Source organism: Octopus sinensis, linkage group LG5 (genome assembly GCF_006345805.1).
Source record: "Octopus sinensis linkage group LG5, ASM634580v1, whole genome shotgun sequence".
In the NCBI taxonomy this organism is placed as follows: Eukaryota; Metazoa; Mollusca; class Cephalopoda; order Octopoda; family Octopodidae; genus Octopus; species Octopus sinensis.
The window spans coordinates 65,022,163-65,038,658 of record NC_043001.1 but is presented as its reverse complement, the minus strand read 5'-3'; the positions used below and the strand labels follow the sequence as shown (position 1 = coordinate 65,038,658).

The window sequence follows — 16,496 nt, the reverse complement described above, 5'->3', positions numbered from 1 at the left end:
ATGCCCCACCTACCATATTTGCTGGACATTGCCCCTTCTGATTATCATTTATTCTGCACTCTTCAAAATCATTTGGACAGAAAAAATATGAATTCTGTAGATGAGGTCAGAACAGTACTGGAAGAGTATTTTTAATCATGGACAAGTGAATTTTGGAAGAGGGGCTTTGCAAGTCTACCAGATAAATGGAAGAACATTGCAGAAAATTAAGGAGAGTACATTTTAGATTAAAAAGGAACTTTATTTATCTTATAATTTTGAAAAATAAAAGAAGTATAAGAAAACATATTATTTATGGAATGACCCAATATATAGTGGTAGAAAAAGATATCATCAAGAGTCCTGTCCCTTGAACCAACAAGCAACCAAGTTCCCAGTTTGGAGAAAATCAGTTGTGAACTTCAGAATTTCAGTGGATTTACACACATATACATCAATTATAATATTCATAATTTTATTGAATCATAAATAATAATTTCTTCCCTGAAAATAATCATTTTTTCAAGGTTGTCCCTTTTTTAAACATGGCTTACATATAGCTTTACTCAGAGTAGTTATTAATCATGAACAATATCTAAATACCTCCAGTGTTTGAGGTTCTGCGCTGCTACATTATCTTTAAGCCACAGTTCTTTTAGATTCTATTAGAAACCTTAACAGACCGATTCACAGACTTCCCTATAGAGGAAGAACAATGGTTTTTGTTCACATCAAAAACCTACAAACCAATAAAAAGAGACCTGCTAAAAATGTGCCAATGTGGTAGTATCTATAGAGATACTCACTGTGCTAGAAACAGCAGCAAAAGTGAAAAGAGAAAGAGATTAACAAAAGTAGTTATAAGGAAAGGAAACAAAGCTCTGCATGAAAGCGCCTAAGATGGTGGGGCAGTTCAGAACAAGTTAATACAATTAAAAAATGGTAATTCAACAAATTTGGTGGGTCAGCAACATATGTTTTAATTGGGTCTTACAGATTAGATATTTTAGGAACTCCAAGCTGGCCACCAAATGGAAAATCTTTGAGGAAACAAAATAAACAGAAAGAAAATCACAACAGAATTAAACAAGATTACCATCTCCTGTATTACATATCTGCCAAGGTCCATGCAGTGCCATACTCCATGTTACTGATATTAAGTTTAGTATTTGACATGTTGACACTCAGACCCAAGAAAATAAACCAAACTTCATGTTTTGCTTTCTTTATACAGCAATGCTTCAACAGATTCAGCAATGAGAATCATATCATCACCATCACTGTCATTATCATCATCATTAGCAGCATCTACCATATTTCTGAGTATAAATAAGACATTAACATATATATATATATATATTGGAAGAATGTGAAAGACACAGAACAGTAAAGTATTTTGTGTGACCAAATAAAAATAGAAATATCACTAAAATTGGCTTACTTGTAACAATCCAAAAATGTTGAAAATAAAGGCTGTTGTTGAGCTGCATGTTTCGAGAAGACATTTCCAATACAGATGAAGTAGAAACATAAAATTCAGTTTTTTGCATGGAACTACTTTCTGTAGCAGTCAAAAGATTTGAAATTCTCTTTGTTTCAGAGTTATTATTATTCAATGACTCCTGTTTTGTTGAAGTATTGGTATTAATTGATGCTAAAGTATAATTTGATATCAACAAAGTTGCCATTTGTTTGGATGAAAGTGTTAAATTACTTGAAGTGAATAAACTAGAATTAGATATATTTGAGGAAGATTTCGGGTTTGAATTATCTTTACTAATAAAACTTGATGATACAAGCATAGATGTCTGAGATGAATACAGATAACTAAATTCTGGAATTAAATGGTTTGATTCTTTATCTTCACTAATAAAACTTGACAACACAAACAGTGGTATCTGAGACGAATATAGATAAACAGATTCTGATGATGAATATATAGATTCCAGTTGATAGTCAATGTCAGAATGTAAGGTTGATACCAAACTATTATGCATGGTAAAATTGGTGACAGCAACATTTATCATTGAAGAATCATAAACAGGATTCACTGAATTACTGGAGTAGGATGATGCCAATATGGAAGTATTTCCATTTTCTGTGGAACTAATGAAATCTGAACTTTGTGAGGAAGTAGATGTTGTTGGAGAATATTTGAAATTTGATTCTATGGTATTTCCAAAAACTGGAGGCGTAATCAATGGCAATTCTTGTGTAAACTGATCAATCATAGAAGATATTTCAATTATTTCAAGAGAATATAGTGAAAATTTTGGATCATCAAACTGAATGGAATTAGGCAGAAAAGGATTTGAATAAATTACTTCAGGAGTTAATGATGTACTAATTAAGTTCTTCAATGATGTTAGAGGTAATAAAGACTTAGAGAAATAAATATTTTCAGGTATTTCTAAAGTTGAAGAACTTGAATATGAATCAATTAATTCTGGAATATGGCTGGAAATAACATGATTGGAATAACTCTGAGTTTTATCAAATGAATCTTTTGGTGCTGTAATAATTTCCAATTTTGAGCGTAAGCTATCATAAACATAACTATCATGCCCCTCACTGAAGACATTTGATTTGGTCATAGTAAGAGATGGTTGGAAATTTTCAGGAGAGGTTTGCAATATTTGTTCAGAATCTGAGTAAAAGATCATATTAGGTGAAGAAAATTTGTTCATAAGATCAAAATTAACTGGACTTTGAAAACTTAATGGCATTTGAATCTGTGAAGAAGCTAAAGATAGTTCAGATAAATCAGTAATAGGAATGTATGTGTGAGTAGATGGTTGTAAAAGTTCCATGCTGTGAGAAGGTTGAGTATGAAATGAAAGACCTGAATTTAGTAAATGAAATAATTCTTCTGAAGATGAAGTAAAGGAAGTGTCTGTATTAGTTTTTCCTAAAGACACAAATGATGGGAAAATATTTTGTAAGGTCCTCAATAAAAGGTCCTCAACATTAACTAAACTCACAGCCTCAGATGGTTCCAATATTTCTGTATTTGATAAGTGAGGAGATTCTTTTGTATCAAATTCATCTATTGTCATAGATTCTGTATACAAATTCTCCAAGAAATATTGTAACATGCTCTGGGTAGGATTTACAATATCTGTTGTTCGATGTCTCAAAGTTGGAACTAAATTATCACTATTAGAGCCAAAAAGATTAGCTTCAGGTGATTTCATTATCACTGGCTCAAGTTTTGATTTCCAAAATTCATTAGATACATCCCAAATTTCAGACTTTAATGATGGTAGTAATGATTGATTATCGTTAAAATGAGACATTGGTATGATAGACTGATACAAATTATTGTGAAAAGATTTCTGAAAATTGAAAGAGTTGCTTAACCATTTTGCTTGTTGTTGAGGTATTTCAGAAATGGCAGCAGCAGTTGCCATATATAAAAGCTCTTTACTATCAAAATGTATTTGAGATTCATCAAAATAAGCTGAGATCAACTGAGATATGGTTAGTTTGATAAATTTTGGCTGATGTAATGAATTAGATTCCAATGAATTAGTAATAGGTCTTCTAAAAGTGGAAGAAGCTGGATCATTCACTGAGGCAAAAGTATTTCCTGATAGAGAGAACTTCAAATCAGAAAATGGTCTCTCATTTGTGGTAAAATGTTTAAATGGGCTCAAATAACTCTGGGATATTGCACTTTGAAAAGATCCCAAGAAATGGTCATTGTATAAGAATATTTGATTTTTATTGATTGGATACAGACTTTCTATTTCATCTATTTGAGATATTTGTGATTGTGAAGGATGGAGAACAAATAGTTTAGTTTGATCACATTTATATGGTGACATACTTTCTGTCTTAGAATTAGCCCATAGCATTTGTTGGGTAGAATAAATTATTAGAGCGCCGTGGAGATTCTCTGTCTCAGTAGAGCCAGACTTTTTGGTTATAAGATCTTTCAATGTAGATAAAGAATAAAAATTCTTCTGAGTAAAATATTGTTTTGCATTAAGATCAAAATCTGATCGAGTTTGCGTCTCTGAGAGAAGTTTACTTGTAGTTTGAAAAATAGGGGATATATAAGGCTGTGATGATTTCAAAGCAAATGATGATGAAAATATTTGTGATTCTGACATCATTTCATCAAATGGAGAGTCTGAATTAATTTGAGTGTGTGGCTGTTGTTTAAAACTATATACATAACTAGTATTTATATTCAATAGTCTGCTGTTAATATTTAAAGAACTGACTCCAGTAGAAATGGTATAGATCTGTGAATCAAATTTACTTTGGTTGATGTTCTGCTCCTTCATTAATGGTTTCATTTTGAGAACAGGAAAGTTTTCTAATGCCATAGAATCATTTAAATTTTCTAGTGCTAAAATAGATTTCAATATTTGGCTAGTTGAATCCAGTAACAAGGAATTAGATACAGGAAAAAAGTTATCAAGTGGTTGGAAATATGGATTAAACATATCTGAAATGGAGCTGTCACCTTCAGATACAAATTCAGTTTGTGATATTCCAATGGAATGTAAATTATTAGGGTCTTCAATATTGGCAGTAAGACTGTTAAACATAGAAATTGAAAGACAAGCTGTAACTAAAGACGATGCCAAAGAAATTGAGGGCCCATTGGTTTGTAAATTATTTGAGGAAAGTAAAATAGATGAACTAGACTGGAAATAAGAAGAACTAGAAGGACTAAGAAGAACTTCAAGTTGATATTGCTGAAGGAATGATTTGGTTTGAGCTTGTGTAAAACTAGAAAACAAATTCACTGAAGTTTCGACTGATGAAGCATCATCTTTGAAATACATCAATATACCAGATGTTCTGTCATCTTTTGACTTGTCAAATATTGTAAATAGAGAACCTGAAAAGAAAGAGAAAGTATATATTTACTTACAAATATATCTCTGTAAAGATATAATATATTTCTTATTATAATAGTATCATTTAGTAATTTGTATAAAGATATACAGCAAACTATCCAATAGTAATGCATACAAAGATATACAGTAAACACTTGTTTTGTTCTATAGGCTTTTTGTGATTATATGTTTGCCCTTTCAAATCTATTTTGCATTTACAATAAACAAATCCCTATCAAGTTTCACAGTTGTAATAGTTTGGATTATTCAATGTTAACAACATTAGTGAGAGTCAGGGTTCTGTCATCTCTGACTTCATTAACCTTTATATTAATGCTGTTATCTTCACTGGCACACTACAGACATGGAAGACAATGACAGCCTCTACATGTCATCTTGCTTAAAATTACAACTTAATCTCCCTCAAATCACACTCTACCATTTTGAAAAAGGAAGAACACATTGGATGGGTTGTAAATAAGTAAGTGGGATGGTCACAGCTGGAATGCCTTAAATCATAGATCAACTCAATCAAGAATGACTAAGAGCTAAACAATAGCATTCACTTTCTGTATATAGGCTTTGTCCTACGAAATTCTTCATCGGGAATCACTTTATTTTCCCTTTAATGGCATTGTTTTGTTCTTGTTTAACCCTAAGCCAACCCCTAAGTAAGCATATGTGTGGTACTCATAAAGTCAGTGAAACAATTAGGTGTAATCTATTTCAGTTAATTCCATACCTCTGCCAAACTGAAAAACTATACAGTACATCCCAACATGCAATGTTTGTCGTATGAGATCCATTTTAACAATCCAGACATGCTGCTTCCCTGTACACAAACAATTCATGTTTGTGTATCAGATATTTTCGGTGGTAGCCACAGAGGGCATGACCAGGATTAATTCAGTCGCAGCATGGCAGGTTTTCCTTCAAATTCTCATTGGTGAGATACATCTTAGCACATTGATATTGCTAAAAAAATATATATTGGGGTACATCTTAACACATTGTTGTTATTAGTATATGAAGCAGCATCTACTTTTTGAGCAGGCATAAGTTAAAAAGAATGAGGGAAAGGAGAGATTCTTTTATCTTCATTCAAAGAAAGTAAATATTATGGTTGTGCAATTATTGTACACTACAAAGGATTGGCAAAAGAGAAATGAGTTGCTCTAACTGTATTGCTGTTATACTTAAGACATGAATGGTGACTTGAAAGACAATTTGCTACACAACAGTTCATGTTTTTTTCTTGAGGAAATGATAAGTATTTTGTTTTTAATATTGCAGCTACCCACTTGTTAATGATGCAGTTACAGCTGCAGGGCACTGTTGGTTCATGGTTGCTTTGTTGTTATAGAATTTTGCTTAGCACCCTGACACTTAGCAAGACAAGCAACTAATGAGGTGTTTTAGTGTCATGTTTATAAGTGGGTAGAGAAACAACTGAATGTGTTGATCATTGAAGTTACTATGACAATGATTATGACGAAGTGATATACTTGAAACCAATTTAGTGTTAGTTGTGTTATGAACCCATACTCAAATATCAAAGTTTAAAAGGTTTTAATCGACTAAAAATACAGCAATATATGATACAAACAAAGATTGCTAAATTGTAAGCAAAACCAAACTTCAACGCAATAACATTTCTTATGCAGCGAGTTTCTACATTCTCAACTAACTAAAATCAACACTGAACATGTCGTCTGCAAACAGAACAGAACTCCACGCAGTCGCAGTGCAGGCATATAGCAGCAATCGAGACAATCAAAATCACGTAATCAAGACTAAAATCACAACAAGTTGTAAGTGAATTAGTAACAGGGTGATTACAAGACAGCTGTCATTGCTGTTGTGTATCTCCATCTCAATCCTGATTGAGCAAATCTAGTAGACCAGCCATGACCATCCTGTCATGTTAGGACTAACTAGGACTACATTATCTAATGTGTCCTTCCCTTCCAGGCTGTGACCAAGTCATCTTACTCTGATATTAAACAACAACTGTATAACAAGCCATTCAGAACACCTCAGTATGGTTGCATTTCATACTATAAATAGCAACCAAATCTCCCTGCCATCTTTAAGCAAAATGGAATATGTTAGATAGTGTAGTCCTAGATATATTTTGCATGAAGAAGAGGATGGTCATATCTAGAATGTCTATGATCATAGAACTACTCAATTAGGACTGTCCTGGAGTTAAACAACAACAACAAAAAGCCTGTCATTAAAATTAAGCTTGCAGAAATTCAGGTATTATTACTAATTATGTGGATTGGTAGGCTTGTTAGTGCATTACACAAAATATCTTGCAGTATGGTTTTGGCTCTTTATGTTCTGAGTTCAAATCTTGCTAATTTCAGTTTAACCTTTCAGCCTTCCAGGTTTGATAAAATAAAGTACAGTCAAGTACTGAGGTAGATTTAATCGACTGACCCCAACCCCAAATTTCCAGTCTTGTATCTTTCTTAGAAGGTGCTACTCAGCTACTGCGATCAACTGAGAGCAGAATTGGCACATATATCATTCCATCCTTAATACCTATTTCTTTACTACCCGCAAGGGGCTAAACACAGAGGGTACAAACAAGGACAAACGGATTAAGTCGATTATATCGACCCCAGTGCGTAACTGGTACTTATTTAATCGACCCCGAAAGGATGAAAGGCAAAGTCAACCTTGGCGGAATTTGAACTCAGAACGTAACAGCAGACGACATACCGCTAAGCATTTTGTCCGGCGTGCTAACGATTCTGCCAGTTTGCTGCCTTTTATATCATTCCATCCTTAATACCTTTCATATCTGTTATCATTCTCAATACTCTTTCATATCTGCCATCACACCCCACTTACTATGCCCCACCCCCACCTTATGTACCACTACATATCCTTCCTCACCTCTCCTACAACTTGCACATCATTCTCCTACTTTTTGACCTTCCTAAACCACTCCTACATCTCTCATCTCACCCCTCTCTATACTGGTATTTCCCATCAACTGCACCTTGCTTATCACTACATACATTCCCCACTATTATTTCTAACCATTTATTTACTTACCCCTCACACTCTTATAAAACTTCCCCCTCCCACCCCTGATCCACTGACTATATCCTCCCTTATATGCACCTTTTTTGTATGTTGTGATGCCCAGATATCCCACCACCATCTGTTTTATTTCCAGCTACTACCACCCACCTAATGTGGGTGGGGCGGGGCAGTCTTGTATCTTTTCTATAGCAAGACATTTCAGCTTCTCAATACCTGGCATTGGAGCACCACTTCTCCTATACTCTTCTCAAATATCCACCACCATTTAGTGGAGGAGGCTTTTTCCTTTTTCCTTCTTCACGCTCTTTTCTTCTCTTGAAAGTTACTTGGTGACCTCACTTATGATCAGTGGTTGGCATCATAAAGGATATCCAGTCACAGAAACCATGCCAAAGCTGACAAAGGGGCTCAATGCAACCCTGTGATTTTCCAGAACCAGTCAAGTTGTTCAACCCATACCAGCACAGAAAACAGACACTGAATGATGTCAAAGAGATTGCAGTGATAGGCATTAATGGAGAGAGTTATATCAAAGATTAGTGCTGTGAATTAGAAAGAAAAACAAAACCCAATAAATTTCTACATTTGTATGTACTTTCAGACACTAATTGGGGTAAATTTTATTTGAGAATAATGTTGAAAAACTCAGTTATAAAATTAATCGAGCTATACTAGATTAACTAATTAATATCTTGAAGCTGAAAAACTCAATAATGACTAGATGTTCCAATTAAAAAATTTTTCTTGTTTCCATTTAAGAAAAATGGGTTGCATAAAAAATTTGGTGCTCATATCTTGTTATATTTATGTTCTGAGTCTAACCATTTCTTCATTATTAAAATATATTTTAAGGCATTTGCCACATACAAAATCTATCTTCTCAGTTAGCCTCCCTTTGGTATTGCTGCACCTCTTGTGTGTCCATAGCTTACACTGGGTACATCTTATGGAGTTTCTACCTACACCTTTTCTACAGATCAAGCAGGGACATCTACCTAAAGTTTTGTCTGCCTTCCTACTTATTAAAACTTTGGTTTTAGCTAGGTTGAGTCTAAAGCCCTTCAATTCTAATCCTTGCTTCCACACCTGAAACTTTACCCCTAGTTCTGATAGTGACTCAGTAATTAGAGCAAGATCATCAGCATAATAAAAAATAATAAGCATGTACCATGAACACAATATCCACACCTCTTGCCACACAAATAAGTAACCAACCAATTCTTAGTCAAAAACACATCAGAGATACATATAGAAAGTACAGACAACAGACAAGTTTCCTTGGTTAGCTCAACCCTAAGTTAAAGGAATTGTTGACTATGATGAAGAGAGTATTTTTCCTGCCTCTCACATGAAGCTAATCTTTTCTATTACGAGGGGCGTTCAATAAGTAATGCCCCTGACCCACTTCCCATAGCAGTAGAGCAACGACACTTGGCACAGTTATTAGTCTTTTCCTACATAGGAACTACCCAGAGTTATGCATTTCTCCCATCGTTTGATACAGCTCTGGAGACCGTTTTTGTAGAAGACCCCAGCTTGGTCCTCCAACCACGACATGACTTCAGAAATCAAGGCTGCATCATCTGGGAAACGCTTTCCTTTCAAAATCAACTTCATGGCTGGGAAGAGGTGAAAATCAGAGGGTGCAAGGGGAGGAGTTCATAGCTGCATGCCTGTGCTTCTGATCTGGTGACCAAAGCCCAGTCAATGCAGTGGAAGCACCGTGACTCACCCCCTCCAAAGAAGGCAAGGGTGCAGCCCTCCGCTGGCAAGGTCATGCTCACAGTCTTCTGGGACCAGGACGGAGTAGTGATGACAGATTTCCTGGCAAAGGGTACCACAATTGCAGGAGCCTATTATGCTTCACTTTTGAGGAAATTAAGAGAAGTTATCAAAATCAAGAGGCGGGGCAAGATCAGCAAAGGCATCCTCCTCCTGCAGGACAACGCTCCGGTCCACAACTCGCTTGTTGCCAGATCAGAAGCACAGGCGTATGGCTATGAACTCCTCCCCCATCCCCCTACTTTCCTGACCTTGCACCCTCTGATTTTCACCTCTTCCCAGTCATGAAGTTGTTTTTGAAAGGAAAGCGTTTCCCAGATGATGCAGCCTTGATTTCTGAAGTCACGTTCAGGTTGGAGGACCAAGCTGGGGTCTTCTACAAAAACGGTCTCCAGAGCTGCATCAAACAATGGGAGAAATGCGTAACTCTGGGTGGTTGCTATGTAGAAAAAGACTAATAACTGTGCCAAGTTCGTTGCTCTACTGCTATGGGAAGTGGGTCAGGGGCATTACTTATTGAACGCCCCTCGTATTTATCGACGGATGTGTTGTCACCTTGGCTCCGAAGGTAATCGTTTATTTTGACTATTTATAGCCCATATTTTGTGTACATTTTTGTAAATAAGGTGTGTAAGGCACCCAACTTTCGTTTGAGTGCTTTCCCAAGGGAGGAATTCGCCCCTAGGGGCAGTTTCAACCCTATTTAATTTGTGTATTTTTCTTCTCGACATTTTGAAAATGTCGTGAAATGTTATTGTAGAACGCTGGTCACGTTCCTTTATGGACCAGCATTTTCCTAGTCTGGAAACGCTAGGAGAAAAAAAGAACTTATGCATGCAAAGTGCAAACCTGAATGACGTGGTAGTGAACGCTGCAACCACTTGCGGTAACAGCCCTGTCACCACCACCACCACCACTAACAACAACAACGAGACTACTACTACTACCACCACCACCTCTACCACCACCACCACCATGACCAACATAAATGATAAAAATGAAACTCACGCGAAAACTATTAACAAAAACAACAAGAACAATAAAAAGGAAATAAATATCTTACTATCTACTAGTGAAGATGTTAATATAAAAGAATCAACAACACCAGTAAATTTCGCTGACACTCTGCATCAGAAAAAAGAAATAGTAAAATTTACGAATGAAGAGTTAATAGAAACGAGAGCACTCTTTACAACCCAAGGGCAAGATTTAGTGCTGCATACACCTCAACACATAAAGGAAGAAATAGAAAATAAGACAATTATATATAAAATTATAAGAAAAAACAAAAAACAAAATGAACAGATTACAAAAACGGACATAGAAAAGTGTTTAAAAAGCATAATGAAAAAAAAGAATATATAAACTGGGGTCCCCAGTTTAATACAGTGGTGGTCCGCTTCCCTAACCAGGAAGTGGCAAAAGCTCACTACGGAGTCTTTGCAAAATGATGAAATCATTATGGTACCATATTACAAAAGCCAGAGAGTGAGTAGAATTAGCATTAAAAATGTACCCCTCAGATACCTAACAAATGGATAACAGGGGCAATCTGTTACCATTTGAAAAAGATAAATATATTAGAAACCGCCGTGTACAAAAACGACAATTGGGGTGGTAAAACAATAGTAGTGACCATCCAGATTGAGGGGTCCTCTATCGAGAACCTACCTGATAGGATCCATTTAGAAAATGGGCAAAGCCTATATGTTGTAGCGGAAGGCAAAAAGCCTAGATGCTACAACTGTGGCAGCCCAGAACATTTAATTGCCAAGTGCGCTCTGGCACAGAAAAAACAAGAAAGAACAAATCAGAAAATAAATAAAAAACACTTGTTGCCAACACCAACACACTCAGTTATGGAACAATGCCAAGAAAAACAACAAACCAGCAAACAAACCCCAACAACATCACCAAGAAAAGAAACAGTACCAACACAATCACCGTTGACGTCGCAACCAATTCAACATACTGAACCAAAAGATAGACCAACACCAACACCGAGGACGACAATTAAAAAGACAGAAAACAGTGACAAGAAGACAAATTCTACCCCTAACACCACAACAACACAAACACCGCACAAAACATCAACAATTTCTACAAGCATACATATTAACGCAAATGCTTTGCCTTTACCCCCTTCAGATTCGTCGGACGACGAAAGTTCGACGGAATGGCAAATAGCCACAGGGGGTAAAAGGAAAAGATCAAAAAAGCCCACCAAACAAGGAAGTAAAGCAGGGCAATATTTAACTCCGGACAGCATCCCCTTAGACAATCAAAAAATCAATGAACCCGCAAAACCACACACACAACTAACTGCAATAGACACAGACAATAAAAAATTAATAGATTACATTGCATCAAACACGGACATCTGTGAAGATGACCTTAAGACAAACAATCATCCGCGCACCACACCACCAAAACACATAAGAATTGTACACATAACACAAACACGCTGGTGAGACCCATATTGGAGTATGGGATTCAAGCCTCTTCTCCTTATCTACTCAAAGACATACAGCACCTCGAAAGAGTCCAGAGGCTGGCTACCCGCATGGTTCATGGTCTCAAAAATTTGTCCTACGAAGAAAGGCTGAGGACGCTCGACCTTTATTCTCTTGAAAAACGCCGCCGCCGTGGTGATCTCATTCTCACCCACAACATCATAAGCGGGAAGTGTAACCTCTCGAAAGAGCTGTTCTTCACTCCTGCTCCAGAGCGTCGGCTGCGGGGTCATTCCGAAAAGCTCTACCTGCGACGATTTCATCTCAATCGAAGGAGAGGAGCTTTCTCCGTCTGGGTTGCGGATCCGCGGAACAAGCTGCCAGACGAGATGGTGAAGATGCCGACGACCGCTTTGTTCAAAGCCTCCCTGGACCTCAAGTGGCCTGAACTCTTTACATGAACACCACCCTGTACTTAACTCCATGTCCCCCTACATGGCCTTGCTATTTGCTTTTGAGCCAAATTAACTAACTAACTAACTAACTAACTAACAACACCATACACTGAAAACAAGATTTCCAAATGCGGTAGGCGGGTTTCAACGATACCTCTCCAAAAAACTATACAAACACCTCATCAAAGACACTACAAAAGAAGAAGAAAAAAATGAAACTTTCGAAATGAGTAAGTGACCTTCCCTCTTGCCTCTTGTCTCTTCCAATGTAGTGTGTGAAACACAATTTTCGTAAACGTCAATTATGCTTAAATTAGGTTGTGTGAATGCGCATGGCTTGGCGTCGGCTTGGAAGCAAGGTTACCTTGTAAACATCAAGTCACTGAACGTGGATATAGTAGCTATCAGTGAAACCAGACTCAGCAAGCCACGGGCCCTCGTGTCCATGTGTGGCGATCAATTTGACATTTATTTTTCTCCCTGTCTGCCGAACATGGGTGGTGGAGGTACCGCGGTGCTTTTTCGAGAGAGTCTAAATGTAAAAGTAAGAACAATATTCCTAGACCCGGAGGGTAGGCTGGTTGTCTTGGACGTGGATGGCAGAAATGGGTGTGCATTCTGTCTGATGGCAGTTTATGCACCATCCTTAACGGGTCGGGCGGATTTCTTCAGACGTCTAGAGGTTTTCCTGGGTACGTCTAGAACTTTACTGTTAGTAGGGGATTGGAACGCTACCTTGGACACGTATCTAGATTATGTGGGAATGGATAGGAATAGAAGGGGATGTAAGTGCCTCAAAGACCTACTCAGACGTTTCCATTTGTCTGACAGGTTCCGACTCGACCATCCGAACGTGCCAACGTGGACTTGGACAAACCGTGTCGGATCGTCAAGATCTTATCTAGATAGAATTCTATGCAGAACAGCGGATAGGGATAGTGTAGGATGTCCACAATTTAAAATAGTCAGCTACACAGATCACAAATTTGTGACGTGTACGCTCGACTTAGATAAGACACATAGACAGGGTCCCGGTTACTGGAAACTGAACATGTCGCTCTTAGCGCGACAGGTTTACAGGAACCAGATTAGCGAGTTAATTAAAAGGGCGCTGACGGGAGCCGTCGTTAACAACCGCTGGTGGTATGCCCTGAAAAATGGCAATAAAATCGGAATCAATTAGGTTTAGCAAGGAATTAGCGATAGATCGAAATAGAGTAGAGGGAGACCTGGTTAAGAAACTAGAAGAGGCACTTACCACTGGCAGCGCAACCAACGTGCTGGCTGCGAGGATGGCCCTCGACCAACACCTCAACGCCAAGCACGAAGGTTGCGTCGTCAGAGCTAAAATGCGTGCCTTAAGGAACGAAGGAATCGAAGCTGCGCGAGAGGCCCGGATAGCGGAGGAGCAGCATGGGAACAGAGCCACCATTCGGTCTCTAATAGATCAACAGGGATGCAGTTTACTCGAACCCGAAAGGATGTGTGAGGCCTTTCAACGGCACTTTGCTCGACTGTTTGGTGCGAGTGGTGGGTCGGAACACGGGATGGATTTCAGTGCCTACCTGACCGACCTGCCGCGGCTCTCGGCAAGAGAAGCGGAGTGTTGTGAAAGTCCCATCACAGCCGCGGACGTGCAGGATGCAATGGCGGGCTGTGCGAGGGATAAGTCGCCTGGATTGGATGGTTTACCCTATGAGCTGTATTGTCAAATGCCAGACTTGTTTGGCGACCTGTTGGCATCAGTCTACTGCAACTGGCAACAAAAAGGGAGAATCCCTGGTTTCGTGAGCCGAGGTGCAGTGACGTTGCTAAAGAAAGATCCAAACAAGGGAAATGTTATAGATAATTTCAGGCCCATCACTCTGCTCAACGCAGATTTGAAAATTTTGGCCAAAGTAATAGCCAAGAGGTTGGCGCTTCTCATTGGTAAACTGGTCGACAGGGCGCAAACATGCGCCGTGCCGGGCAGAACCATACATGACAACCTCCATCTGATGCGCTACATTGTGGACAGGGTAGTTAAGGATCCTGGCTGATCAATTTGGATCAGTCTAAAGCCTTCGATAGGGTCGACCATCGGTACTTGGCGGCCGTCCTCAGGGCGGCTGGCTTCGGTCCCATCTTCCGCGGTTGGATCGCTGCCTTGTATAGTGGCATCCGATCAGTGATTCGGGTGAACGGTCACCTGTCGAAACCGTTTGACATCACGCGTTCGGTCCGTCAGGGGTGTCCCTTGTCGGCGCTTCTGTATGTATTGACTCTCGAGCCGCTACTACGGAAGCTGGCAACACTGAGGGGCATCCCACGGGAACTGGGTTGCGGGACAAGCATGTCGACATATGCGGACGATGTCACCGTCATAGTGTCGAGCGACAAACACATCCAGATGATAGGCGAGACACTAAGAAAATACGAAACGGTGACGGGAGCGAAGATTAACCCGGAAAAGTCAGTGGGTTTGCTACTTGGCACCTGGAGAAGCAAGCCCATGCCATCCGAATGCGGCTCAGTAGTGGGACGCTAGACTGACGGACCGGTTGAATTGCTCGGGGTCTGGTTCAGTCCGGACCTCCAAATGGATAAGAACTGGGACGAGATCACGAGTAGAGTGGTCGCTCTCAGCCATACATGGGCCAAGAGAAAGCTGTCTCTAAAAGGCCGGGCGGCGGTGGCGAACGCGTACATCGCATCCGTCATCGATTACCGCCTGACCGTCGTACCTTGTCCCGACGCCACCATCACCAAACTTGAACACATACTCTTCCGCTTCCTGTGCAAGGGTGGCGTTCCGATGGTGAGGAAGTCCATTTGCTGTCAACATCCATTGAATGGAGGACTGGGCATGCCGTGGTTGATGATGCGCAGGCATGCGCTGAGACTGCAACATCTCTGGAACTTCATCGACGACGGTGAACAGGTGTGGGCGCCGTTTGTGAGGCGAGCCTTCCTGCAGCTCGTCTCACTGACCGAACTGCAAACGTGGATCAAGAAGAGACCGAAACTGGGCGATTGGCACCGAGAGTGTCACCAAGCTCTACAGCAACTCTGCCGACCGGGGTCAAACTTGTGCAACTTACAAACGACTAAAGCGTTCTATAGAGGACTAGTGGAGGGGAGGTCCGACGACACACTCGGGGCAAACCTGGGCGTCGACGAGAAATTCCTAACCCGCCTGTTCAGGATGACGTTCGGGCCGGTGCCTATGGATAACTTCCAGAAATCCCTGGCTTGGCAGTGCTATCGAGACACACTACCTGTTCGAGAGAAGAGCTACAGGCACGGTTCGAAAACCATCACCGGACCGACCTGCCCGAGATGCGGTCAGAGCGACGAAACCGTTCTGCACGCACTCGTGCAGTGTCCAGATATTTCAGAGCTATGGACCTTCGTCGAACAGCTGTTGTTACGTGTAGGTCGGGCCCGCCTATCGGCCGAGTCTATTGTGTATATGTTGTTCCACCACCTTCCTTTAAACGGGAAGGGAAAACGGTTTTCCTTACGCTGATGGCTATGGCGAAAGAATGTGTGTGGTGGACGCGTTTGAAAGGACTGCAAACAAACACCTTCCTCTCTGGTCAGTCTCTCGTCAACTTTTTCAAGTACCACTTGAAAAGGAGGATGAAAATAGAGAAGAAGGCTTAGTCGACCGAATGTTTTAATAAAAAGTGGGTAAAAGTGGCAAAAATGGTCAGTATGAAAGACGACACTATTTTAAGCATAAATCTGTAACCAAAAGAGAACGAGAAGTAAGGCGACTTACTCATGTGTTCATTTTCGAACTGTCTGAGGTGACCTTGGTCTTTTTTGTAGGTTTTTCTTTCCAAGGCTACACCTAAACTGTGAACTTTATATATATATATTGCTTTTTTATACACCACACAACCCACAAATCCCTATTGATCAAACTTTTT

The 16,496-nt window shown here is 39.5% G+C and overlaps 1 protein-coding gene across 2 annotated transcripts in view; it reads right to left on the bottom strand.

Annotated features, from left to right (window-relative positions):
* LOC115212170 overlaps positions 1–16,496 on the bottom strand; it is a 140,292-nt gene that overhangs the window by 89,538 nt on the left and 34,258 nt on the right. For both annotated transcript variants that reach the window (XM_036502714.1, XM_036502713.1), the window contains exon 2: positions 1,421–4,834. In XM_036502714.1, the coding sequence (XP_036358607.1) occupies positions 1,421–4,834 (3,414 nt within the window). The remainder of the gene's footprint in view (positions 1–1,420; positions 4,835–16,496) is intronic.